This window comes from Octopus bimaculoides, chromosome 19 (assembly GCF_046866305.1).
Source record: "Octopus bimaculoides isolate indiv1 chromosome 19, ASM4686630v1, whole genome shotgun sequence".
Lineage (NCBI taxonomy): Eukaryota > Metazoa > Mollusca > Cephalopoda > Octopoda > Octopodidae > Octopus > Octopus bimaculoides.
Window position 1 is genome coordinate 42246450 of NC_142946.1, and position 27911 is coordinate 42274360.

The window sequence follows — 27911 nt, forward strand, 5'->3', positions numbered from 1 at the left end:
TTCTATTGAATTAACATACATATATATATATATATATATACAAACATACATGTACATATACATACACACACATACACACGCATGTATATACACATGCACACACATATGCATATACACACACACACACACACATATATACACATACACTCACACATATTAATCAGTCCTTTTGTTTGGTTTTCTACACCACCTGTCTTCGTCTTGTTTTTTTGTGAATTCTCCCTATATATGTTTGTATGTATGTATGTATGTATGTATATATATATGTATATATATATATATGTACTTTTAGTAAAACTGCAAAATTATTACAGAAACTGTTACTCAGGGTTTCAATATTCCTGCTCGTCAGACAGTTGTGATAAATTACACTTTATACAGTGTGTGTGTGTGTGTGTGTGTGTGTGTGTGTGTGTGTGTGATATCATTGTAGTTTAATGTCTACTTTCCCACACTTGCAGGAGTCAGATGGAGTTTATTGAGGCAGGTTTTGGTTTTTAGGGTCTGCTGCCCTTCCTCTTATCAATCTTCACCTGCTTCCAAGCAAAGTAAGATTTCTCCATGGCCAGACATGTTTTCACAGACTACTGGAAATGAACGACACTCATTTGCATAAATCATGAGCTTTCAAGATAAGGGGACAAAAGCAACGATTTGGTCAGTCTAGAGCTATGGTAAAAAAAAAAAAAAATCCATTTGTCTGAGGTTCCATGCAGTGGGACTGAACCAGGAACCATGTGGTTTGGAAGCAAACTCCTTAACCACGCAGCCACACCAGTGTCAAGAGAACACTTGCCATCTTTCTTTTATTCTTTTACTTGTTTCAGTCATTTGACTGCGCCCATGCTGGTGCACCACCTTTAGTCAAAGAAATTGACCCCACGACTTATTCTTTGTAAGCCTGGTACTTATTCTATTGGTCTCTTTTGCCAAACCACTAAGTTACAGGGATGTAAGCACACCAGCATCAGTTGTCAAATGATGTTGGGTGGGGACACAAACACACACACGACAGGCTTCTTTCAGTTCCCATCTATGAAATCCACTTACAAGGCTTTGGTCGGTTCGAGGCTATAGTAGAAATGTAATTGTTTGCTAAGTCTCAAAAGCATTCTGAAATTTAGTAGTGGTGCATGTGTAAGGGGGTGGATGGTGAAGTATGGGGAATTATAGACACAGCACCACTTGTTTTGTATATAGAACTACATTTACCTTTAAAACTAAGTTCTTTTCCAACAGTGCCACCTTCCAGGCCATATATCTCCACTTGAGAAGGGTCAAAGACATTGATATTGAAAGGGCTGCCACTGATATGGTCTTCATCGTAGAGGACAGAAATCTTCCAGTCACCTAAAAGAACAAAAAGGAACGTCAACAATGGCGGTAAAGAAATGTATATAAACAACAAATAACTTTTTTTATTATAATTTTTTTTGTTGTCAGTAGGGTGTGTAATTTGAGGAAGATTTGGCTGCAGTTTCTGTTAGGTTGACAATGTAGATGTAACAACCACCACCACCACAACAACAACAACAGCAGAAATTCATGAGACAGCATTTGGGTGGTGTTAGAATATTATTAGGTTAAGCCGTCAAACAAATTCTCTTTTGTATTCCTCTATAAACGTGTTATCATAATTATTAAATGTTTTTTTATAGTTGTTTTTGTTGTTGTTTTTCAGTAACAGCTTTTTTTTCTTCTTTTTTCTTTTACACCCTTGATGTGAAACTCTTATTTCAACCCCCACCCCACCATTTCATAGTTGGTCCCTCTAATATCCTCTCATTTGTTATCCTTGAAGCAATATAAAAAAAAAAAACGTTTTTCCCCCTTCATTATTATTTAAACAGTAGAGGAATCAAATTAAAGAAATCATTATTATCATTGCTATTATTATTATTATTATTATTATTATTACTATTATAGACTTCGCACAGAATACAATATCGTAAGGTTGTTGATTGAAGATATTGTGTCTACAGGGGTAGACCCTCAGACCGACAGTACTTTACGTAATATTCGTAATATTTGTGCAGTTCTAAGTAATGTTGACTTCTCCAATACATCTAGGTTGTAGGGTATCTCTAAGGTTTTCAGATGTTTTTATCAGATTGGGTGGTATTGAACCCAATGCTCTGATGACAATAGGGATAACCTTTATGTTTGACCCTTGTAGCTGCCACATCTTAGCGTTCTCAATTCTCAGGTCTCCATATTTATCAACTTTTTCTCTTTCTTTCATGATGATATGTTGACCTCCTGGCACTGCTGTGTCCATTATTAGGCACTCATTATTATTATTATTATTATTATTATTATTATGTTGTCTTTTTCCTTCTTTCTTCAAATTTTCTTCTTCTTATTCTTATTCTTATTGTTATTATTATTATCAACATTATTATTATTAAGGCAGTGAGCTGGCAGAGTCGTAAGTATGCTGGGCAAAATGCTTAGTGGTATTTCGTCCATCCTTATGTTCTGAGTTCAAATTCCGCAGAGATCGACTTTGCCTTTCATCCTTTCGGGGTCGATAAAATAAGTACCAGTACAGCGCTGGGGTCAATGTAATTGACTTAACCCCTCCACCCAAATTGCTGGCCTTGTGCCACAATTTGAAACTACTACTACAACAACAGTTTTGCTGGGTAATGTAACAAAGTGTTAACTGCCCACAACCAACCGACTACGGTTGCAGTCTTCATCGAGGTTTCAAGATCTCTGCAGAGGATTCTTACAGTTCCAAGCAACACTGTTTCATCGAGATGCTCTCTCTCTATATTTACTCCCATCTTATCACCCCAGTATCTAAGCTTCATATTTGTAGTTCCCAAGGCTCCAGCAGCAACAACAACAACAACAACAACTGGTACAGCACTTCCCTTCTCTCTTCAGTCAGTCCCCTACCCTAAGGCAACAAAACAAAAGCTGTTTCTGTCTACCTTTATAATCCCCTCATTGTCTTTGGCTTCCACCTATGACCCTACCCATCCCCCAAACCGTCTCTTTATTCTCTATGTCATACAGCTTAATAATCACAGTACCATAGATGTGTGTCTGTAGTATTTCCTGTGTATACAGTCATACACAATGTACGACTGTTACAAGTGATTTATGATGTACGACTGTATCTAGAGTTTATCACACGTTTTTCCACACCATCCATCCATTCATCATGTTGATATTACACTGCTGGCTGCATTACCAGTGTATGCTTAAATATATTTGTTTTCTCAAATAAATTGCACTTCATGTTTGAGGCTCTGATGAGGCTTACTCAGGCATCCAACTCCGAGTCCACCACATCTTATAGTGGAAACAGCAAGCAGTATTTCGGCTGCCGTTATGTTCTGAGTTCAAATTCCGTCAAGGTACACTTTGCTTTTCATCCTTTCAGGGTCGATTAAATAAGTACCAGTTATGCACTTGGGTCGATGTAATCGACTTAATCCCTTTGTTTGTCCCCTCTGTGTTTAGCCCCCTGTGGGCAATGAAGAAATATATATACATATATATATCTATAAACACCTATCTATCTATCTATGTATATATATATACACTTTTCTTTTGCAGTTATGATTTACTGGTGATATATAGATATCATCCTCCCTCTTCCTGTTTTATTTGATACAATAATAGGTCTTTATATGTCATATACAAAACTTTTCAATATGCTGCATAGAAAATCTCTTTGTGACGTTCACCTTACACACACACACACACACACACACACACAGACTATGATTTAGGGTGGAGGTTGGTGGTGGTGGTGGTGGGGCATGAGGAATTCGTTGAATTTATTGACTGGCAACGAATTCATTGATCCAGTTTCTGTGATGTGACATTATTATTGTTGTCGTTATCATCATTAAAGTCGAAAGCTGGCAGAATCATTAGCATGCTAGGAAAAATTCCTCAGTGGCATTTTGGTCCGTCTTGTCTGTCCCGAGTTCAAATACTGCTGAGGTCGACTTTGCCTTTCATCTTTCCAGAGGTTGATGAAATAAGTACCAGTTATGTACTGAGGATTATTATTATTATTATTATCAATAATATTAACGGATTCAAATTTTGGTATAAAGCCTGTAGTTTTAGGAGATAGTTTCGGCGATTACATCGATCTCAATATTTGATTAGTACTTATTTTATCAACCCAAGAGAGATGAAAGGTTAAGTTCACTTGACCGGATTCGAACTCATTAACGTAAAAAGCCAGATCAATTTTTCCGACCTTCTAACGATTCTGCCAAATGATATCTATATTGTCTCGAGGGCCTACGTCTGTGGAGAAGAGGAATACGGACGATATATTCAATGTTAGTATCACTGATGTTTATTTTTATCAAAACTTGTTTTATAGAAGAATACGTCCGTTGCTGACCTGAATCGCATTCAAAATTAAAAAAAATATATAAAGAAGATTTATGGAAGGGAGGTAACTTCAGAAACTAGAACTTAGAATAATTTCCCTTGCAAAAGAAGATTTTTTTCTGTGTTTTTTTGTGTTTTCGATTTCGTCCACCGCATGCAGTTCTCGGGTTACAGCCATAAAGAAAGGATCAGGGTTTACAAAGGAGCTATGAAGAAGTTTGAAACAATCAAACGCAACGATAGGAATGGGATTTGCCCACTCTATAGGAGCAAATCATGGAACACCATAGAAAGAACTAAGAAGAAAATAGGGAAGGCAAGCTCATGGTACAATAGCCACAAGTACCAAAGCGTCATGTTCGTCGACACCACCCCTAGAGGCGAACTGGCGTACCGCTTTAGAAGGGCCCTAGACAAACTTAAGCTAAGAATTAAGGTTGTTGAAAGGCCAGGCAACCCTATCAAATCCCTTATCAGTAGAACATACCCTTTCAGTAGAACCCCCTGCACTGATAGGAACTGTATCGTATGTAGATTTAGCCCACAAACGAACTGCAAAACCAGAAATGTGGTCTATAGTATAAGATGTACAGAGGGACGATGCAGAAATAAGACAACGACATATGTAGGCGAAACAGCAAGGAGTATAGGGGAGCGGGCAAACGAACATTGGAGGGAACTTAAGGAAGGGAAGAACTCATCAGTTCTGTACCAGCACGCTGAGCAAGAACATAGAAATTAAAATCTTATCTACACATAGCAGTGATGCAGCACTTAGACAAATTACTGAAGCTACACACATAATAGAAGGGAAACCTAGCCTGAATAGGAAACTAGAATGGAACACTAACATACGCCACTAACAAACCACAGCATGTGACAACATGTTACCCATAAACCAATAATAGGAACAAAGTATAATACAATACATAGATAAACAAATGGAATTAAATACTACATACGTTAACAAAATTTAATTAAACACATTAAAAATAAAAAAAAAATAAAAAAAACACACACACACACACATGAACATATAAATAAATAAAAACTAATACAAATGAACACGTATTAACAGAGAATATAGGTGATACAGACACTCCCCATACACACATGCACTTACAAAAGACACAGACACATTGAAGGACACGCATGCGTAGACACATACAATAGGAATACAAAATACAAAATGGCTGATAGTTAGCAAGGTGAGACACACATAAGAAAGAAGGAAACAAAGGACCACTGATGAGGTCACAGAAGTGTGACGAAAGAACTCTGGCCGAAATAAGATTAAGATTAAGATTAATGTAATATAAAGCTGAAAAAAAAAAAAAAATTAACACCAAATATACAGTGCGTGTGTTTTTATTGGCTAAACTGGCAATATGACCATCCCCAAGTACAACAATTTCAATTTTATTTTCTTTGTAAATTTGATCTCTTTCTTAAATCGAAACATTTCTCAAAATAATCAAGCCAAATAGAAAATTGAAATATAAATATAGATGTCTTGCAAAACAAACTTGCACATGCAAGTGCTACCAGTCGAAAACTCCGCATACCGGAAGCCAGAAAATGAACGGGAGTCATCAGGAGAGAATGGGCGCCGTTTCGGAGCCTACCTCTCGACGGCATCAATGCGCACCGGCCCCGCCTCACTGATATGAGGCCCCGCTTGCTATATCAAATGGTTATTAAAAACAAAGCTCAATATTTCTTTAGCTATCGCTCATCGTCTCTTTTTAACCAAATCCATAAAAAGTGTTAAACGAAGCTACATACCGACTTCCGTTGGTATAAAGTCAGCTGTATGCATTCCTTTATTTGACGTGATGCTTGGATAACTCACTTGGCCGCTGGGAGCTTTGGCTGCAACCTTCAGGTTACCATGACCAGCGGACACGGCATTGACCTGACATAGAGGAAGAAAAAACAAAAACAAATATTAAAGAAAAGCATATGTAAAAAACATTATGAAAAGTACGGCCAAATTCAAAAAACTATATTTACGTACCTTGATTTCAGTCACTGTTCCAGCACAACAGTCCTCGATTTGATGATAACTGACTTTGGATCTGTCTGAGATGACATTGAAAACCTTGGGACATCCGTTGATGACATTGCCACCATTGTAGGCAATAAGCTAAAAATTGGTGAAAGGACAAAGGAAATGAATTACTCATTCTTCTAAATACAGATGCTTCAATTTAGTGTTGATATGTGTGTGTGTGTGTACATATATATATATATATATATATATATATATATATATATATATATATACAACAGTGGTGACGCTGGCGTTCGGTCATGTAAAGACAAATAATAAATGAGTATATGCATATGTAGTGAAACTACCTATCGTCATTAGATACAAAACTACTATCGCCATTCTTCTCATTTAAATATAAATAAATGCGAGCGTAGTAGAGAACCCATTCCTTGTCCATCACGTGACTGATCATTATTCGAATCGGCAACTTCTTCGAACCGTTCCCGCCAGAACGCAAACTGACCAATCACGGCCCCTAATAAAGGTCACGTGATAGAATAAAATTCTGAAGCCTTCGGGAGCCCATAGTTTGTTATAAATAGCTTTAACTCATACCCAATAATTTGTCTCGGTCCAGTTTCTCTTTGAGAACTGTTCCGTGTAGCACACGACAGCAGCAGCAGCCAGCGACCACTTCAGCAGCTTCGTCCAGCCACAATGACCTCCGCCGTTGCCACATCAGCAATACGAGTCTACGACTACTAACCAGCACCTACCAAGCAGCCTTTACGCTACCAGCGTAAACACGATTTACTATGTACACCAAACCAAACCTCCGCGGCACATCTCTCTCTTCGATTCTGTTAGGTGACTCAGCTTCACCACGGTAAATAAACAGACAAGAGTTCTTAAACAGACAAGAAATTCTCAGCCAGCGACGAACATCTGTATAACAAGAATCACGACCCGGCATCGATGCCACGACATCACAACTAGTGATCAGCACTGCCACACTCAGCCTCTCCTCACTTTCACATACAGAACTTTGCCTATAGTGTACTAACGAACTGGTATATAATTGTTCACGTGTTATTGACTCTCTTTTTCTCTGCTGTAATATTTCTCATACACACATGCATCACTCACATACACACTTTTCTTTGTATGACGGCCTGTCTTTGATTATGTTATTATATGTCGTATTCACACTCTCACACAGACATACATCTTTAACGCTACACTAAATATCTCTGTTATTCATCTTATACGGTTGTGGTCTTTCATTGCTGGTCATCTATGTTATCGTCGCATAACATATCATCTATATCATCTTCGATACAATATTGTGTGTTCGACCGTGTGACACGTTTAAATAAAGGGAGTCCTCTGTTTCTTCCATTCGTCACCATTTCTCCTTTGAGTTCGCACGGTCGTCCCTTACACATATATACGTACAGGTGTGTGCATACCTACGTCTACCTGTATATATAGGTGCATATCTGGGTACAGGACATTGCAAACAAAACGTAGACAAGAAATAATAATAACCAGAGTACAGAAAACACACAAGCCACATAGAGAACATTTTCCTTCATCAGCTACCCCCGCATTAACACCGGCGTTTCGAAGAATATATATATATATATATATATATATATATATGTATATATATATATATATATATATATATATATATATATATACATACATACACACACACACTTTATTGTAGATTATTGATGCTTCCAATGGCTTCATGTGGAAGCAATTTCCACAATTTTCAAGCAATCCATGCAGTTAATTACCAGCATTTTTTTTAGTGGATCACTAGAAAATTGTGGAAATTCTGACTACCTGAAAGCATTGGTAATGTTGTTGATTCAACACAAGTAAAGAGTATTTAGCCAACAAATGTGGTGTTGAACACTCATTATAACTGTTGATATACACAAGTGAGACATGCACTGGTTATGAAGAGGGAAGACCATTGATTGGTTGCAATGCAAAGGGCCATTGAAAGAAAACCATGGAAAGAGAATATCTAAAATTAGGTAATTTGAGAATGAATTTAATGATGTGACAGCAGAGGATTAAAACCTCAAGTCCTGCTGGGTTGGACAAGTTGCAAAGTTCACAGATGACAAGTGTGCCCGTGTTGCTGAGGTGATATTCAAGAAATCAGAAAAGAGTATTTGGAATGCCTCTGCAATGAGGACAATTTAGTTAAATGATTTGAGCCAAGATGGAAAAGAAGGAATGGGAAACATTGTGGCTAGTGGTGTGTAGCAACATACAATAGTCTGATAGATACAAGTAACTATATTTACACACACACACGTGTGTGTATGTGAAATATAGTATTAATATTATACAATATTATATAGTTATACTGGCTACTTTACAAATTGGTTTCGCAAAACAGTGAAGAAAAATCAGACCCAAAACACGAAGCAGCCATAATTATATGGTGCCGGGGAGAAAATATTAAGTTAAGGGGACATTGAAGTCTTTAGTCATTTTTGTGTTGCTGTGTTTATATCATTCTTTAGTCATTAGTATGTTGCTGTGTAACTGATTCAACAAATTATAGATTTAACGTTGTGTTACACTTAATATTTATTTAATAATGTTTTATTGATCAATTAATAACGAATTTAACAACAGAGATCAAAGCAAGCGACAAACTGCTGAACACATCTGGCATTTATCAGCTCAAAATTTACAAACTTAATTCTTTGGTTCAAATCACATTTAGGTTAATTTGAACTTTCGATGTTTTTGTAATCAATATTTTTGAAAATCAATATTTTGAAATGAATACATACCAGTTGAACAGGAAATTGCTGGCCTGGTGCTCAAATTTGAAATGAATATTTTTGTAATCGAACATGGTGAAACGATAAAGCAGAGCTGTTGATCATGGATGCTATATTGCATGAATTTGTGAATTTATGTGTGTGTGTGAATGTGTGTGTGTGTGTGTGTGTGTGTGTGTGGATGCGTGTGTGTGTGTGGATGCGTGTGTGTGTGTGTAAATGTGTGTGTGTGTGTGTGAATGCGTGTGTGTGTGTGAATGCGTGTGTGTGTGAATGCGAGTGTGTGTGTGTAAATGTGTGTGTGTGTGAATGTATGTATGAATGTGTGTGTGTGAAAATGTGTGTGTGTGAATGTGTGTGTGTGAATTTGTGTTTGTGTGAATGCATGTGCGTGTGTGTGAATATGTGTGTGTGAATGCGTGTGTGTGTGTGTGTGTGTAAGTGAATGTGTGTGTGTGTGTGTGAATGTGTGTGTGTGTGTGAATGTGTGTGTGTGAATGCATGTGCGCGAGTGTGTGTGTGTGTGTGTGTGTGTGTGTGAATGCATGCGTGTGTGTGTGTGTGTGTGTGATAGAATAAGTACTAGGCTTACAAAGAATAATTCCTGGGGTCGATTTGCTTGACTAAATGTGGTGCTCCAGCATGGCTCCAGTCAAATGACTGAAACAAGTAAAAGAATAAAAAAGACTATTACCTTGTGTTTCCCAATTTCTTTAGGGGTGAAATTCACTTCCGCTGTTTGTCCTGACCAGTTCATTTGGACAGGTAACTGAGAATTGGGACCATTGACTTCCACCTTGACATCTTTCAAATTGACGCTTTGATCCAGGATGGCTAATTTACATTTTGTCTGAAAGAAATGTCAAGGCATAGAAATCCATTAGTTTTAAAAATACCAAAAAATTATTTTATGGAGAAATTTATTATTATTTTACAAAACTAAAGTAAAAAAAGAAAAACAGAACAACAACAACGACAACAATTCTAAAAACAAATCTGTTGAGGAAATTTTCTTTATAAGCATGGATGTGGGGTAAGAATCTTGCTTCCCAACCACATGGTTCCGGGTTCAGTCCCACTGTATGGCACCTTAGGCAAATGTGTTCTACTATAGTCTAGGACCAACCAAAGCCTTGTGAGTGAATTTGGTAGATGGAAACTGAAAGAAGCCCATCATATATATATATGTGTGTGTGTGTGTGTGTGAAGGTGGTGAGCTGACAGAAACGTTAGCACGTTGGGTGAAATACTTTGTGGTATTTCGTCTGTTTTTACGTTCTGAGTTCAAATTCCGCTGAGGTCAACTTTGCCTTTCATCCTTTCAGGGTCGATAAATTAAGTACCAGTTGCTTACTGGGGTTGATCTAATTGAATGGCCCCTGCCTCCCCCAAAATTTCAGACTTTGTGCCTAGAGTAGAAAAGCATGTGTGTGTGTGTGTGTGTATGTGCATGTCTGTGTTTCTCCCCCTCCCGCTTCACAACCAGTGTTGGTGTGTTTATGTCCCTGTAACCTAGCGGTCCAGCAAAAAAAGACCGATAGAATAAGTAGCAGGCTTTAAAAAAAATTAGTACTGGGGTCGATTCATTCATCTAAAAATTCTCAAGGCATTGCCCCAGCATAGCCATAGCCTAACGACCGAAACAAGTAAAGAAATATTAAAGGCCATCATCATCATCACCACCATTGTTGTTTTTACTTTTACCTTTCCTTGCGCTTATGTAACTCAGAGAATTGGCAGAGGCAGGTTTTCCAAATAATTGTCGCCAACTCTTATCTGTTTCCAAGCAAGGTTATATTTCCGCATGGTTGCACATATTTTCACAGGATGTTGGAAATGAAGGACACCATTTGAATGGCATTGACAGTTGCTGATAACCATTATGTGAGGTTGAAACAAGAACACACACACACACACACACACACACACACACACACACACACATGTGGTGGGCTTCTTTCAGTTTCTCTCTACCAAATCCACGCCTCAAGCTTTGGTTCACCTGAAGCAATTGTAGAAAGACATTTTCTCAAAGTGCTGTACAGTGGGATTGAACCTAAATCCTTGTGGTTGGGAAGCAAGCTTCTTAATTACACAGCTAGTTTTTTTTCTTAACAATTAAGGCCGTGAGCTGGCAGAATCGTTAGCACACAGGGCAAAATACTGCTCAGCATTATCTGCCTCTCTTTACATTCTGAGTTCAAATCCTGCTGAAGCAGACTTTGCCTTTCATCCTTATATATTTATTTTTCACTTACTCTTTTACTTGTTTCAGTCATTTGACTGTGGCTATGCTAGAGCACCACCTTTAGTTGAGCAAATCGACAAGGCTTTTGCCAGAGCCCCTGGCCATGGTGCCTTGCAGTGGGACCGAACCAGAAATACACAACCTTTCTTACAATTAATTTTGAAATTTATGAAGAGTTGGGCAAAATAACTGTCATTATGCCAGTGTTTGGAACAAATTACCATGGAATTTTGATGGAAGAAGGTGGCACAGGAGTGACTGTGTGGTAAGTAGCTTGCTTACCAACCACATGGTTCTGGGTTCATTCCCACTGTGTGACACCTTGGGCAAGTGTCTTCTACTATAGCCTCGGGCCGACCAAAGCCTTGTGAGTGGATTTGGTAGACGGAAACTGAAAGAAGCCTGTCATATATATGTATATATATATATGTATATATATATATATCTATGTATGTATGTGTGTGTGTGTGTGTGTGTGCGCGCTTGTGTGTCTCTGTCCCCCCAACATCGCTTGACAACTGATGGTGGTGTGTTTATGTCCCCAACACTTAGCAGTTCGGCAAAAGAGACCGATAGAATTAAGTATTAGGCTTACAAAGAACAAGTCCTGGGGTCGATTTGCTTGATTAAAGGCGGTGCTCCAGCATGGCCGCAGTCAAATGACCGAAACAAGTAAAAGAGTAAAAAGAGAGAGAGAGAGTATTAGAAGAGAAAAATTATTTCACAGAACCAAGGCTGGTCCCAGGCAGGTTGGTATCCAAAGTGTTGAAGACTAAAATGCTTGTTGTTGTTGTTCTTCTTTAACCCTAGGTTAGCCCTGATCAAGTAGGCCTATGATCAAAGGATTCCAGCTATGTCTATCACCTCAGTCGCATCATTTTGTATATCAAGAACTATGTTGTATAATGTGTACTTTCTTTTTAACGAAAGATGGATTGATTTAGCTGCTGTTTCTAGCAAGCTTAATTACCACAATTAGGCTCTCTTGCCAGTTCCAGTTCAGTTTTTGTTAATTAGTTGTGAGTGATTAGTTGGCAACATTGAACAGGTTGTCTAGCTATTGTTTAGAACCTCCCTGGTTTGCTTGGGAAAAACAATAAACAGAACTGTGTGTTGCCCTCCTGAAACAAAAGAACTAAGTTTAACGCAACCGTGAGACCTTACCCCACTTCTGAAACTCCCGGTCTATTTGAAGACTGTGAGAAACATAGCTGAAATATTTGTCTGAATGAATAGCAGAAATAACTAAAGTTAATGAGGTTTGTTATTGTATATATATATTTTTAATTTGTAAACATTTTAAAGAATTATTTCTGGAGGTGTTGCCGATCAAAAGATTGTGTGTTAACGCAAGCTAAAACAGCTAGCCACCTACACTTTTCTCTGCAAAATAGGGGTAGTTTATCCTGTTCAGGCTATATTATTAGCATTATTCTGAGATTGAGAATTTAAAATCACTTCTTTAACTTTCTAAGACATCTCAACGCTTCTAAAAGCAAACTTCGTTTGTTTATTTACGTTTATCGTAATTTGAATTTAACATATGAGAGCGTCTCATAAAGCGAGATTTATATATCTTAAATTTGCAGAGGAATTTGTAGTGGGTAGATTAGCTTAATCGGTCAAAGCATCGTGACGCGTAATCACGGGGATGTGAGTTCGTGTCCACAGCTTGCCACCTACACTTAAAATCACTTCTTTAATTTCCTTATGTAATGAGCTGTGTCCATTCTCCATGCCCTCAATGTCAGTGTACAGGTTGTAAAAGTGTGATGTAACACTTCACTTCATAATATTGTGGAAGGGGGCAAAATTGGCAGAATGGTTCGAGGGTCAGACAAAATGCTTTATAGTGTTTCTTCTGGGTTTTTGTATTCCAGGTTCAAATCCTGCTGAGGTTAGCTCTGTCTTTTATCACTCCAGTTGTGATTAAGTAAAGTGCCCATCAAGTATTGCAGGTGTTCAGGTTCTAAATTCTTCCTCTTATTCTTAGAATATATGCTGCCTGCCTCAGGTGGCGAGCTGGCAGAATCGTTAGCAGACCGGATGAAATGCTTAGTGGTATTTCACCTGTCTTTACGTTCTGAGTTCAGATTCTGCTGAGGTCGACTTCGCTTTTCATCCTTTCAGGGTCAATCAATTAAGTACCAGTTGCGTACTGGAGTCAATCTAATCGACTGGCCCCCACCCCCAAAATTTCAGTCCTTGTGCCTAGAGTAGAAAAGAATATATGCTGCCTGCCTACCTGTCGTCTAACCATCCACTAATCCATCCACAACTCAGCCATGCATCCATCCTACTATCCACCCACAATTGACAATCACCTTGACACCTGACAGGTGGTGCAGTGTGCACCTGCCTGGGCAATATAAATTTCATGGAGGGAGGGAGAGCTAATATGCAGCAAAAACGTTTGATCATAGGTTCTCAAAGTGGGTGCCATGCGGCTGGTAAGCAAGCTACTTACCACACAGATACTCCTGCGTGTATATATAAATTAGTAAAATATAAAATATTTATTTACACATAAAGATACTGGTGGGGGCGCTGGGGGTATTATGTGGCCATGAGGAGGTCGGTGGCCCAAAATGTTTGAAAACCTCTGCTATAAACTAATCGTTTGTGTAAGTTGTTTAGCCAGAAATGGTGGAACCCTCATCTGATAATTACAGAAGCAGAGTTCGCAATATGTATGTGTGCTTACACAGCCCTTATTCTGCTCAGTCTACAGGATTTGCAGATGATCTAAGGAATCGAAACCTGCCATAAAATTTAACAAACATTAAAGAGAAGCTAAGCCATAAGTAAGATAGAAATAAAATCACTGACCTCATTTCCTACATGGACCTTGTCCAGTTGGGCAGTCAATGTCACTTTCTCAGATTCTGGCACTGTTGGAACTTTGTCTAAGTATTTAACAGCATAAGCCATAATTCCAAGATGTTCTTCTTTTTCTTGTGCCATTTCCTTTGCAGATATGGTAGGCTGGATACTCATCAGCTTCCCAGCATTCAAACCTTTAAACAAATATGAATTTAGAGGGGTCAGCGTACATGATATATAAGACAGTCTTGTTGTATATCGCAGTTGTGGCCAATGCCTGTGTTGTAAATGGCACTCTTGAAATCGTACCGGTGTCATGCAAATGGCACCTGTGATGGTGACATATAAAAGGCACCCACTACACTCTTGAAATGGTTGGCGTTAGGAAGGGCATCTAGCTGTAGAAACCATGCCAAATATGCCAAAGTAGACAGTAGAGCCTAGCACAGTCCCGTGGCTTGTCAGCTTCTGTCAGCATGGAAGATGTTAAATGATGATGATGACAATGATGGTGATGATGATGATGATAATAGAGAGATAGATAGAGTGTTGCTATCTTTTTGTTATGACATTGCATGGTAGATGTAAATGAGCATCACTGTCATACAGGCAGTGTCGTTCATTTCCAATATTCTGCAAAAACATGTCTGGCCCTGGAAGAAATATTACCTTGCTTGGGAACACGTGAGTGTTTGGTGACAGGAAAGGTGTCTGGCTGTAGAAAATCTGTTTCAACAAATACCATCTGACTCATGCAAGCATGGAAAAGTGGACATTATGATGATGATGATGATGATGATGGATACAAGTGACAGACATATGACCCAACAAAGGTACCTGTATGCAGTCACCGTGTCTGCTAGAAACATTAACCAAATCTCTCACAAATCACATACTGTGATCTTATAAAGGAAGGACACACTTAATAATGGAAATGTACTATAAGGTAGACTTTACAGCTCATTTCCATTATCTAAAATGTGCTGCTTAATGCATCAGTAATTAAATTAATCAGCATTTAATAATTCACAAAATATGAAACGAGTTGCTTTTAATAAGTTCATTTTTTTCTCGTTAACCTAATTTTTCAATATTTATATCTATGTTACATTTTAGTCAGTTTGATGTCTGTCATTAAGTATTTGCAATATGTTTTTGGTTATTTATGAAGGTGTGTATATGGATGTGTATATTGGTATTTATTTAGTTATGTATAATGATATGTATGTGGGTGTGTATATTGGTGCCGGAGTGGCTGTGTGGTAAGAAGCTTGCTTACCAACCACATGGTTCCAGGTTTAGTCCCACTGCATGGCACCAAAACTTTGTGAGCGGATCTGGTAGACGGAAACTGAATGAAGCCCATTGTGTATATATATATATTTATATTTATATATTTATATATTTGATCCTTTATATTGAACACTCAATATTTCATCTACATTCAATACTTTCTTTCATGGTGCCATCCATTTTTATGTTATTTTATTTTATATTGTATATCATATTATATATTCCATATTCTATACCCCACATTAGTTCTGCAGGAATATAAATAAAACAAAAAACAGACAGTGTTGGAACTCTTTTAAGCAAAATAATATATTCCTCTATACACAATCATACAAAAAACCCCACCTTTTTTGTATTTATTTTTACTCACATATATATATATATATATATATATATATATGTTTTAATTCTTTATTGCCCACAAGGGGCTAAACATAGAGGGGACAAACAAGGACAGACAAAGGGACTAAGTCGATTACATTGACTCTCAGTGCATAACTGGTACTTATTTAATCAACTCCTAAAGGATGAAAGGCAAAATCAACCTCGGTGAAATTTGAACTCAGAACGTAGTGGCAGATGAAATACTGCTAAGCATTTTGCCTGGTGTACTAACGATTCTGCCAGCTCGCCACATATATATATATACATATATATATATATATATATATATATATATATATATATATATATGAATATGTTTGTGTGTATGTGTTTGTCCTCTCACCATTGCTTGATAAGCGATGCTGGTGTGTTTATGTCTCTGTAACTTAGCGGTTCGGCAAAAGATACCGATAGAATAAGTACTAAGCTTACAAAGAATAAGTTATGGAGTTGATTAGTTCGACTAAAGGCAGTGCTCCAGCATGGCCGCAGTCAAATGACTGAAACAAATAAAAGAGTAATATAATGTGTATGGTGTTGATGATGATGATTATGATGATGCTCATAACTATAACAATGATAATGATGAGGGTGATGATGATGAGGGTGATGATGATTGAAAGTTGCAGTGTGTTTCTACCTTTGGTAAGGACTTCTTCATATGTTCCATTCGTGTTAGTGATATTCCCTCCTGTTGCATTCACCATTTCACAGACCAGCTGACCATCATTCCAGTCAGTCTGAAGACAGAAATATAGACATAGGGAGGATAAGGACAATCAGTTTATACAAATGAGAAGAATGTATAATGAAGATAAAAAGGTGTACCTATACAAGTGTGCCCTCTACCGACTTTGTTTTCTCATAACTTTCAGAAAAACAGATATTTTGTAATGGAATTTTCTACAAATATGCTTCAGATGGTGTGTATTCTGGTTATATCAGGATTTGTGGTGAAAATAATTTCCATGGGTGGGGAGATGAGTTTTGAAAAATTCACACGAATTGGTTTGGTTTCCTTATAACTTTTAGGAAAATGGGATATGGGTATGAAATTTTCTAGAAATGCCTTTCAGCATGCATAGATTACGATTATATGAGAATTTAGTATGAAACGGCAAAGATGGTGAACACGCACAGATACATACAGACCCAATTCACTATTTTTGTTTTTTTGAAATTTCAAGTTTCATTTTGTAGATGTACAGGATGTATGTCAGTATGTTTATGTACGAATTCCTCATTCTTTTCATTCTAAATTTCAATATAATCGTAATCTATACACTCTGAAAGGTATTTGTTGAAAATTTCATTAAGAAACACCTATTTTTCTGAAAGTTATGAGGAAACAAAGCTGATTTGCGTGAATTTTCCAAAACCCTTCTCATCACTCACAGATAAAACTTTTCACAACAAATTCCATTGTAGTCGGACTCTACATTTGTTGAAAATTCCATTAAAAAAAAAAAATCTATTTTTCTGAAAATTACAAGGAAACAAAGTTGGTGGGTGGGCGTGGGGAAGGGCATACTTGTATAGAGATGCCATTATGCTAAGTTACAGGGATGTAACCAAACCAACATCTGCTGTCAAGCAGTGTGTGTGTGTGTGTGTGTTGGGGGTATTTGAAAAGGAGAAATGGCTTTAAGCCAAGAGTTGGGGGTTAAATTAAGACAGAGGGACAAGCACATGTACCTTGCTATAGAGGAGGTATATTGTTATCCCACATTGGATAAGGATAGGGTGGAAGTAACTAGGAAGAAGATGAAGGGGTGCCAGGGTGAATCCTCAAGGAACGAGAGGGGAAAGAGGGGGATGGAGAGCTATAATAGTGTGAGGGGAGAGTAACAGACAGAGACTGGAAGGGGGAGAGGTCAATGTAGTGACAAACAGGGGTGGTGAAGGTGTGGCTCGATGGAAAGTATCAGGAATGGATATGCATCAAGATATACCGTGAAATTATGAATATCGTTCTTGTGTAGCAATTTTTTAACTCTGTCCAGTGTTGCGTAGTATCCAGGTGAATCCTGCTTCATGTAGTAGGAAAGGTATGTCATTCCTGAGAGTTCGTCCAGGTGAGGACTGGCCAAATCTTCTGGTCTGACAACAAGTGGGATATCAAATTTGTCTTTTGCAATATTCATGGCATTTGTACAATTCTCCAACCTGCCAAGGAAACAAAATAATTCTATGGATTAAAAATGTGGAACCAAAATTCAAAACAATGCAACTAAAGTATTACTTTTAAGATTGTGGTTTCAATTCTTGGCGAGGGCAGCAAGTTGTGTTTTTGAGCAAAACACTTCATTTTGTGTTGCTTCGGTCATTCAGATGGCAAAAATGCGTAGCCCTGTGACTGACCGGCATTCTGTCTAGTGCAGGAATATATATACCACAGAATTCGGAAAACTGGCATTGTGAGTCTTTAGATTGCGAAGCTGTCCGAGACTAAATTCCTATCTCTTGGACGGGATGCTGGTCCGTCATAGAGTTAACTCCCCCAGCTGGAGCAAATTTTATAATTGAGGGGACCAGAGCAACATGAACTGCAGTGTTTTGCTCAATAACACAACGCATTACTCCGCCTTGGGAATTGAACTCACAATCTCGCAATCATGAGTGCAGTACCCTAACCACCAGGCCATGCACTTTCATAAGTAATTAATTGAGTAAATTACGTAAAACTTAAATATAATAAAATACAATAAAAAGAAATTAAGACAACAACAGCAGCAACAACAATAGCTAGATGGTAATTGTTAATGAACACTTACTTTTTATTGGGATCAAGTTTTTCCCAGTTTGGGCAAGTCCCAGGGCGACAAAATTCTATTAAAGCACTAGAAATAGACAAATGAATAAATAATTTCAACGCATCAATAAATAAAATAACAAGAGCAGTAACGGCAACAACAACAAAACCCTCGAAGAATTATTGGTTAGGCATCAATGTCTTTTTTTACTCTAGAACAGTCATTCTTACATCAAACTGCAAACTCTGAACCCGATTTTGTTTATTTACTCAATATAACAATCACTGATGATGATGATGACGATGATTATGTTATAACAGCCGATATAAATGTTGGTTGGCTGGCTGGTTGGTTGATTTCTCCAGTTATGCTTTACATCGGAGAGAGAGAGAGAGAGAGAGAGAGAGAGAGAGAAAGAGAGAGAGAGAGAGAGAAAGAGAGAGAGAGAGAGAGATAGAGAGAGAGAGAGAGAGAGAGAGAAACTAGGAGTAAACGTAATTTCATTAACATATCAGGCAATTAACTATTTATGTACATTAAATACATTATGAATATCAAACGTGTTTAGGATAAATAAATAAATATTGTTGAAGACAACGTCAATTTTAAGAAGTTGATTTGGTTTTTTTTTTTGTTGGTCAGTTATTTTTAGCGTTTTTGGTAGAAAAAAAGTCATTCTAAAATTGTTTAACGTAAGCATGCCCAAACAAGCCGAATGCTTACACAGAGCATGTTTTACAGCCACATCATCCAAACTGACCGGGTGAAACCGGGCTTAGCTACGAGTATATTATATATATATATATATATATATATATATATATATATATATATATATATACCTATATATTTAGAGTTATATGTGGCTATGGTATGCCCAAATATGGCTATAATATGCATCTCCAGCCTGGAACCCTCATTTTTACCAGTAGGGGGGTACCGAACGTTATAAAAAACAACAACAACACTGTTTATAACAGACAACACGGCAAAAGGCAGCATTCTCGCCCCCTGTAATTGATACTATAGCCAAACTGAAAAAGAGGCATTGGTGATTCCCCCCCCCCCCCCCTTGTAATTGATATTATTGTTACAGGCACAGTGTTACCAAGCCTAGGAATGCTTGTAACAATTTGACAATCGTTGGGGGAAGTATATTCCATATTGCTATTGCTCTTGATGGGTCTGGCCTTTGTGCCTTCGTCCCCTTTCATCAATTAGCTCTGGTATTTGATTTTTTTTTTCATCAAAAATTCATTTTTTTTCTGTAAGTCTAAACCCGTATTCTTTTATTTTTCCAAATACTTATGGTCAAAGTTTTGCTCCACTGACTCTCACTTCATCAAAATATTGAGATAAGCAATAGAGAAGTTGCAATCATTTAACATTGCGTCCATTACTTGCTGGAATATGGCAGGTGCCACTGTTACTCCAAAAGGAAGTTGCTTGAATTTATACAGTCCACGGTGTGTGTTGATTATTAAAAGGTGTGTGCAATCTTGCTCTACTTGTACCTATAGATAGGTCTTCGAGAGGTCTAACTTCCAGAAAATCTTTCCTTCATTTAATCTTGAGAACACTTATGGGATTGGTAATGGGTAGTTCACCATTTAAGATTTAAGGAAAGGTAGGGAGCCATACTTTCTTGATCCCTTTGATCCTTAAAAGGTAAACCCGTTGTATCTAATGTAAAAGAAACTGGATTTTACTTACTGCAAAGCCACTCCGTCATTCCAGCTGCTGCTGAAATTCTTGATAGAACATTTTGGAAGAGCATATTGTAACCAAATCAACATCATTTTCTTCGGTGGGAATTTTGTTTTTCCGATTTGGTAACGAAGAATTAAATGCCATATTAAACCGAGGATCAACTTGAGGTTTCCTTCTACTATGTCTTCAGCTCCTGACAAAGAAACAAAGATAAACGCCATTAAACTCAGAGGAAGAAAAGGGAACGGTTAAAAGAAAACCGTGAAAGAAAAAAAACTGAAAAAAAAAACACCATGGTTGATTCTTCATTCTTTGATGTGGTTGAACAACCAATCGTAACCAGTTGGGACTATTGTTGAATACAAAACGTGGCTTGCAAGACCTTTGGGTAGTTTTCCCGAGTCACCCTCTCACCCTTGGACGCCAAACCGTCACAGATTTTCCCATTTATATCTCAGCGGACTGAAATGAAATGAAATGTTTTGCTCAATAATACAACGCACAACTTGCCTGGGAATCGAAACCACGATCTCACGATCGTGAGTGCAACGCCTAAACCACAGGATCATGCGCCTAGTGCAGTGGTTGCCAACCTTTTCATCACCAAGGGCTCCCTTTATTTAAATGAGTTTTCCCACAGATCCCTTTTAATATGCTTATCCTTATGTATATATGAAATTTTGAATTTAGTTCATGGGCCCCCAGTACTACCTTTGCAGACCACCAGGCGTCCAAGGACCCCAGGTTAGGAACCATTGGCCTTATTAGTCTACATCACGTTGAAAATACCGGTTCTCGTTCATGGGTAATGAACGTGAACAGATGTGTAACTGTCGTAGTGATTGTTTAGCTCCAGTTAAACCAGTTTCAAGTAAATCTTTGGTCAGAAGGTAATCATTCAAGTCATGGCTACTTCGTCCTGTCATCAATGATAACTTAGCCCGTATTATATCGTCCCATCGGCGTTGGTGTGTTAACGACCTCGTAACTTAGCCGTTCAGCAAAAGAAACTGATAGAATAGGTACCAGGTTTTAAAAGAAAAAAGTATTGCGGTCCACTAATTCGAATAAAATTTCTCAAGGCGGCGCCCCAGCATGATCGCAGTCTAATGACTACAACAAGTAAAAGATAAAAGAATATTTGGTGTAAATAGTGATGTTCGACAGGTTTCAGATTTTTAATATTTTTTCTTAAGGCGGCAAAGTGGCAGAATTGTTAGCATGCTGGGCAAAATGATTAGCAGCATTTCGTCCGTCCTTGGGGGATGAAAACTGTGTAGAAGCCAGTCGTGTCTATGTGTGATTGGGTGTGTCCTGCACCGCTTGACAGCTGGTGTTGGCTTCTTGACGCCAATTTAGTGGTTCGGCAAAAGAGACCGATAAAATAAGCGCTGGGATCGATATATTTCAGTAAACCCTTCAAGCCGGTGCCCCAGCATGGTCGTAATCAATTATCCATCTCTTTGACCGATATTTGAAGTGTTTTGCCTTGGTTTGAAATCGATAGAAATTGAGTGGAATCGATTTAAAGCTTATCTTTCAAGGAAAACAGCGATAAGGACGACTGGAATTGATTATTGGTTATTGTAGGCAGGAAAAGCTTTAAGATCCGGATATGAATGCACGTGTCTTAGTGGTTTGGGTAGTCGGTTTATGATCGTGACGTCGTGAGTTCAATACCTAGCAGTGCTTTGTGTCCTAGAGCAAGATGCTTTATTTCGCGTTACTCCTGTCAAAAAGGAGTTGTACCTGTACTTCAAAGGGCTACTCGTGATCGCAAGATCATGGTTTCGATTCAAGGACTGGGTGAGGCGTTGTGCCCTTAAGTAAAACACTTCACTCCACATTGTTCCAGTTAATTCAGCCACAAATGAATTACTTCTTTGTGACGGACTGGCGTCTCGTTCAAGGTGGAATGTTGCGATCTCGTTCACTTATACACCGGGTAACCAGACCTATTTGCCCTGGGACTCGAGACAGTAATGTCGAGAAGTTGACGATGATGATGATAACGAGTGTAATTTGAGTGAGATTTGACTGGTTGAGTGACAACAAAGAAGCTTTCACATTGACTCACGACAGACATGCACAAACAGATGAGTCACTCATCGCTATGGAGCGATGAGTGCTATTTCATCTATCGCAGGTCACGGAAAATAAAATGTCAACCCATTGAAGCCATGTGGTCTACTAACGACCCTCAAAGATAAAGGGACAAATAAATAGTTTCTTTATAATGAAATTGCTGTGCACATGGTCGCGTGGTTAAGAAACATTCTTTGCAGCCGCGTTGTTACGAGTTCAGAATTTTGAACAAGTGTCTTATTATAGCCCCAGGCCGACCAATGTCTTGTGAGTGAATTTAGTATGTGGAAGCCCGATGTACATATTCATGAGTGCCTGTGTTCTTCCAGCCATTTGACAACAGGCGTTGGTTTGCTTACGTCCGCGTAACTTAGTGATTCGGTAAAGAAACCGATAAAATAAATAGAAAAATTATATGTACTGGAGTTCATTTGGTTGACTAAACACCAGCATAGTCACAGGTCAATGACTGAAACAAGAGAAAAGATATAGTGTTTGGAGAGAGAGAGAGAGAGAGAGAGAGAGAGAAAGAGAGAGAAAAGAGAGAGAGAGAGAGAGAGAGAGAGAGAGAGAAAGAGAAAGAGAGAAAGAGAGATAGAGAGAGAAAGAGAGAAAGGAAAAGCGAATGTGTGTGTGTGAGGGCAAAGGGAATTGCTGAATTACATAACTCATGATTTTCTAGAGATTATTGCTAATTCTAATCGAACATCTTCAACATGGAATCGAAACTTCAATGTAGTTTTCTTTGGAAGTTAACTTCTTCATCTGGATATGAACTTGTTATCTCCCCCACCCCACTTCCACGCACGATAATTTCTTTTTGGCGCTTTTCTCGTTTGCATCCAGTGATAACATTCCCATCACTGGATCTACCAAATATTTTTAAGAGTGCATTCACCACAGAAGCCAAGAAACAAACAAAAATGCAAAAATGTTTTTCGCGAGTGGACACAATAACAGAATTTCAGGGGAGTGAGAAATATGAAGATGTGGCATTGATGCCTTTTCTAAAAGGCTTTAAACGAGTAGGTTGAGGTGAAATGGCCTCAGAGGAAAATAAAAAAGCTTGTTGATGTCTCGTCATTCCAAAAGCTTTTCATTGCTCTGCGATGTTTGTCGCATCACAGTCGTTGTTGCCGTTTAGCCCTCGGTTAACCCTGACCCAGTAGACATATGATCAAAGATGGTCATATGATCAAAGATGGTCCAACCGTGACCATCCAGTTTTTTTTTCTTTTTTTTGAAGGCATAATTTAAGATTAGGATTATATTTTCCATTGTGCCCTTTAAGATATCAAAGCTGCGGTTTTGAAACAACGCGTTGCAAGGGGTCTCTACGTACGTCACAGAATGTTTAAAAAAATAAAATCTAAAGATTTAGACAAACCATCCTAATGCTGGAGCGTCTCGAAAACTTGTTATAGACCAGTTTATGAAATAAAGTAAGGCAAGCACTAGTTTTCTTTGTAACTCTCCCCGCTTATATTTCTAAATTTGAAACAGCCTTCTTTCTTCTTAATTTTCCATACGAACTGCTCTAATAATTTATTTGTTATCTTGTGTGTCACAATGACAAAACGATCGACAACTCTAACAGGTAAACGTGATTTAACGAGGATTTAAATCTTAGTTTTAGCAGATCTAGCGACGGTTAGTTAGTCAAGTCTCACATTCTCTCTCTCTTTCTTTCTTTCTTTCTCACGCACATATACAAATATGCACACATGAACGCATATATTTATAAGCATGAATGCACACGTCTGTAAACATGAATGCTTTCATGAAATAGAATATCTTCCAGCTGACACGGTCTGCCATTTGAATGAAAACTGATAGTAGTTCTCTTTAGGTTTCTGAAAATCTTGGGTGGGACAACATTTGTTCCTTAACGCAAGTGTAGAAAATGAAAGGTGTATTAATTGCAGCAACATCAAAGACAAAGTATGTTTAAGCGTCAACACACACTCTCTCTCTCTGTATGCATATGCGTAGGTATATATATATATCGAAACAAGGTGGTAAAAATAGTACTCGGATACCAGAGGTAGAGCAATATGCTTTATGAAAAAGCAGCAAAAATATCATAAAACTGTTACTCAGAGTTTCACGTTCCCGTCTGTGGGACAGTTTATATATACATATATGTGTGTGTGTGTGTGTGTGTGTGTATACGTGTATATATGTGCACACGTGTGTATGTATGTATGTATACATATACTTGAGTATGTGCATGTATATATATATATATATATATATATATATATATATATACATATATATACATATATATACACATGTGTGTATGTATGCATATATACTTGTGTGTATGTGTGTACGCATATATATGTGTCTATCTCCCTCTCTCTCTCTCTATAAAACAACAATCTTCATATGCTTAACGTCGATATACTTAAATCTTCCAGGAACATTACTTTCTGATCCTAAAAACGATTGAATATACTAATTTAGCCCTAGGTATAATGACTGAAAAACAAAGACAGGTTGACCACAGCTCGAACCCCGATCGGACGATTAAAATTTGTTATCGCCCTTACCTTCTATATAGTCTTGCATCAACCCTGATAGAACAGAGACATATATGATCAAAGATATTCTAGCCGAAATCATCCCACATTTGCTTTGTTTTTCCAGGTAAAGCGTAGCTCAGACAACATTATTCAATGTGTCCGTCCCTCATCAAGGACGATAGTGAGTGCGTGTGAATTGAGGGATATTTTAGCCACTGTTTCTAGCAGATCGAGTGACCGCGAAGAGGCTTAATTGTTTGTTGGTTACAGGATTCATCATTGATTGTTGTGGCATTTATGACAGAACCATTTTAGTTCATGAGAAAACCCATTTTATAGGAATTTCAAAACGTGAGTTCGCTTTTCCTTGTGTTTTATTTCTAAAGACGCTCTCCATTGTAAACGTGTCATGTACTTGAATATTAATATGGCACGCTTTGAATGAAATACATTCTTGGTTGGATTTTATGATGGCTTCTGGTGGATGCACAATGTGAAAAAAAAAGCAGAAAACAACCATCCACGACCCCCCCCCCAAAAAAAAAACAAGAAAAGCAAAAAAAAAAAAAACAACTAAAAATTATTTCCATGAAAAGAAAATGTACTGAGTTAATCCTGTACCCCTTACAGACGAAATACTGCTAAGCATTTCGCCCGGCCTACTAACGTTTCTTATTTCTTTATTGCCCACAAGGGGCTAAACATAGAGGGAACAAACAAAGACAGACAAAGAGATTAAGTCGATTACATCGACCCCAGTACGCAACTGGTACTTAATTTATCGACCCCGGAAGGATGAAAGGCAAAGTTGATCTCGGCGGAATTTGAACTCAGAACGTAACGGCAGACGAAATACCGCTAAGCATTTCGTCCGGCGTGCTAACGTTTCTGCCAGCTCGCCGCCTTATTAAACAAAATATATTAAATCATAATCTGCGCTAGATTTAGACAAAGATGAGGCGCTAAGCTATATAAAGTTTGGAGACTATTTGTTAAAAATTGATACCAGGAGGTGAACAAACTGCCGACTCAGTTGTTTTGTATTTGTTTAGGCTTTTTGCGTTCTGAGTTCAAATCCTGTCATGGATTAAGTGGGTGGTTGACGTAACCTGTCCAGCTTAACACCATCAACTGTCTATTTGGGTGCCTTTAGAGGAATCCACTGTTGCGAGCATTCAAGCATGAGTTGGGGTTTTGGTCTAATCCCTTCCCTTCTCACCAGTTTTGGAAACCCTGTAAAAGATTATAGATAATGCCTTTGCTCCTGAGTGAAAATAAAACCCCGAAAACCAAGCGAATCAAAGTTCTCCATCAACAAACTCCAAATGTTTGTGAATAGATGTCTCTGGGTCATGCTTAGAGAGAAATGGTGAAAGACAAACTCACAAACAAAGCCTTGTGGGAACAGACGAACCAGCAACACTGTCGAAACCCAGATTAAAAGGAGTAAATGGAATGTAGTTGGCTGCGACACACCCAACGGAAGCCTGATTCCAACATTACAAGGCAAGCTGTTTGGTAAACACTCAAAGACAGAAGAATGGTAGATGAAAAACAACATGAAAATATTAATCGCGTCGAAGCTCAAAGGATGAAACTACAGAATTGTTCGAAGAGAATTTAAATCGGGCCCCCTCTAACACCCCGGGTGGGTTTTATCACCAAAGTCAATCAAATGACGGGTGTATTTGCTTAGTCACAGGTCAGTTACGACCAAGAGTCACAGTCAAATGTATTCTTCAATCTTTTAAGACACTATGGTGGAATGGAGAGGAATTTGGTTATTATCTTTAAGAAGTCGAGCGACCATGTCAAGCTCCATTGTCGGGTGATAATAATTAAAAAGGTTTATGACGGAAAAGTCGCTAGGGGGATGATTGGTAGTATGTTCGATTAAATCCCTTTTTCACCCTTATTCTTCACTGGTGGCACCTATTTTATTCGACCTTACCCTTCTAAAGGGATTAATGGAAGCAAAGTCATCCGCAGGTCCGATTTGAACTCGGAACGTTAAGTACAATGTATTGGCTCCTAGGACAACGCAGACTGATTCTGCCATTTAATACACTTCACCTGGCTAATTAAATATTTGAATAATTAACATAATATATGTTGAGCTTGGAGAGTGAACAACGTTCTTAAATAAGGTCAATGGTACTATAGAACACCACTCCCCTTCAGCTAAGCCGAACCCCCTCTCTCTTTCCACTATATTTCTCTCTCGCTTCCTCTCTACAGTTCTTATCCTCTTTGTCTTTTCTTTACTCCCTCACATCATTTCTTTATCTTGTCTTTCCCCTTCTCTAGTATTTCCTTTTATTTTTGCTGACGATTGCTCTTTCTTCCTTCCTTCCTTCCTTCCTTTCCCCTCTCTCTTACTCTCTCTTCCCTCAAGATTTGTAGATTTCCTTTCGAGTTTTTTTTGTTTTTTAAATCTTTAAAAAAATGTTCTTGTTCCATTTAAGCCAAATAAACACAAACCCTTCAAACAAACTCTTCAATATTTGAAAGCAGCAAAACGCAAAAAAAAGCCAACAACAACAAAAGACAAAATAGACAAAAAGAAAGCCAAAGAGCCGCCCTCCACCTCCATTCCAACGTCCAAGAAGTTTGGATTTAGATCTTTTGTCGTTGATGACAAAATGAGAGAAGGTGTTTGTGTGTGTGTGTGTGTGGGGGGGGGGAGATATATATGTTTGCATAAGCTTCAAATAAAAAATAAATTAATCAAAAGTTACTAAATGGAGAAAATATTATGTAACCAGGTGGCGCTGTTAAATTAGACATGGCCAAGGCCAATACTGTCCGAAACTTGGCAAAATTTAACTTCATCGCTCACGGCTCAAATATTCCTCTTTCTCCCTCCCTCTCATATATATATATATATATATATATATATATATAATG

The 27911-nt window shown here is 38.0% G+C and overlaps 1 protein-coding gene across 2 annotated transcripts in view; it reads right to left on the reverse strand.

The window, feature by feature from the left end:
* Positions 1 to 27911, reverse strand: part of LOC149131845 (filamin-B-like) — an 86976-nt gene that overhangs the window by 25551 nt on the left and 33514 nt on the right. For both annotated transcript variants that reach the window (XM_089337520.1, XM_089337519.1), the window contains exons 2-10: positions 20395 to 20584; positions 18703 to 18768; positions 17881 to 18094; positions 16569 to 16668; positions 14258 to 14445; positions 9875 to 10030; positions 6386 to 6514; positions 6154 to 6283; positions 1213 to 1350 (exon numbers count right to left, since the gene is read on the reverse strand). In XM_089337520.1, coding sequence (XP_089193646.1) covers positions 1213 to 1350; positions 6154 to 6283; positions 6386 to 6514; positions 9875 to 10030; positions 14258 to 14445; positions 16569 to 16668; positions 17881 to 18094; positions 18703 to 18768; positions 20395 to 20584 — 1311 coding nt within the window. The remainder of the gene's footprint in view (positions 1 to 1212; positions 1351 to 6153; positions 6284 to 6385; positions 6515 to 9874; positions 10031 to 14257; positions 14446 to 16568; positions 16669 to 17880; positions 18095 to 18702; positions 18769 to 20394; positions 20585 to 27911) is intronic.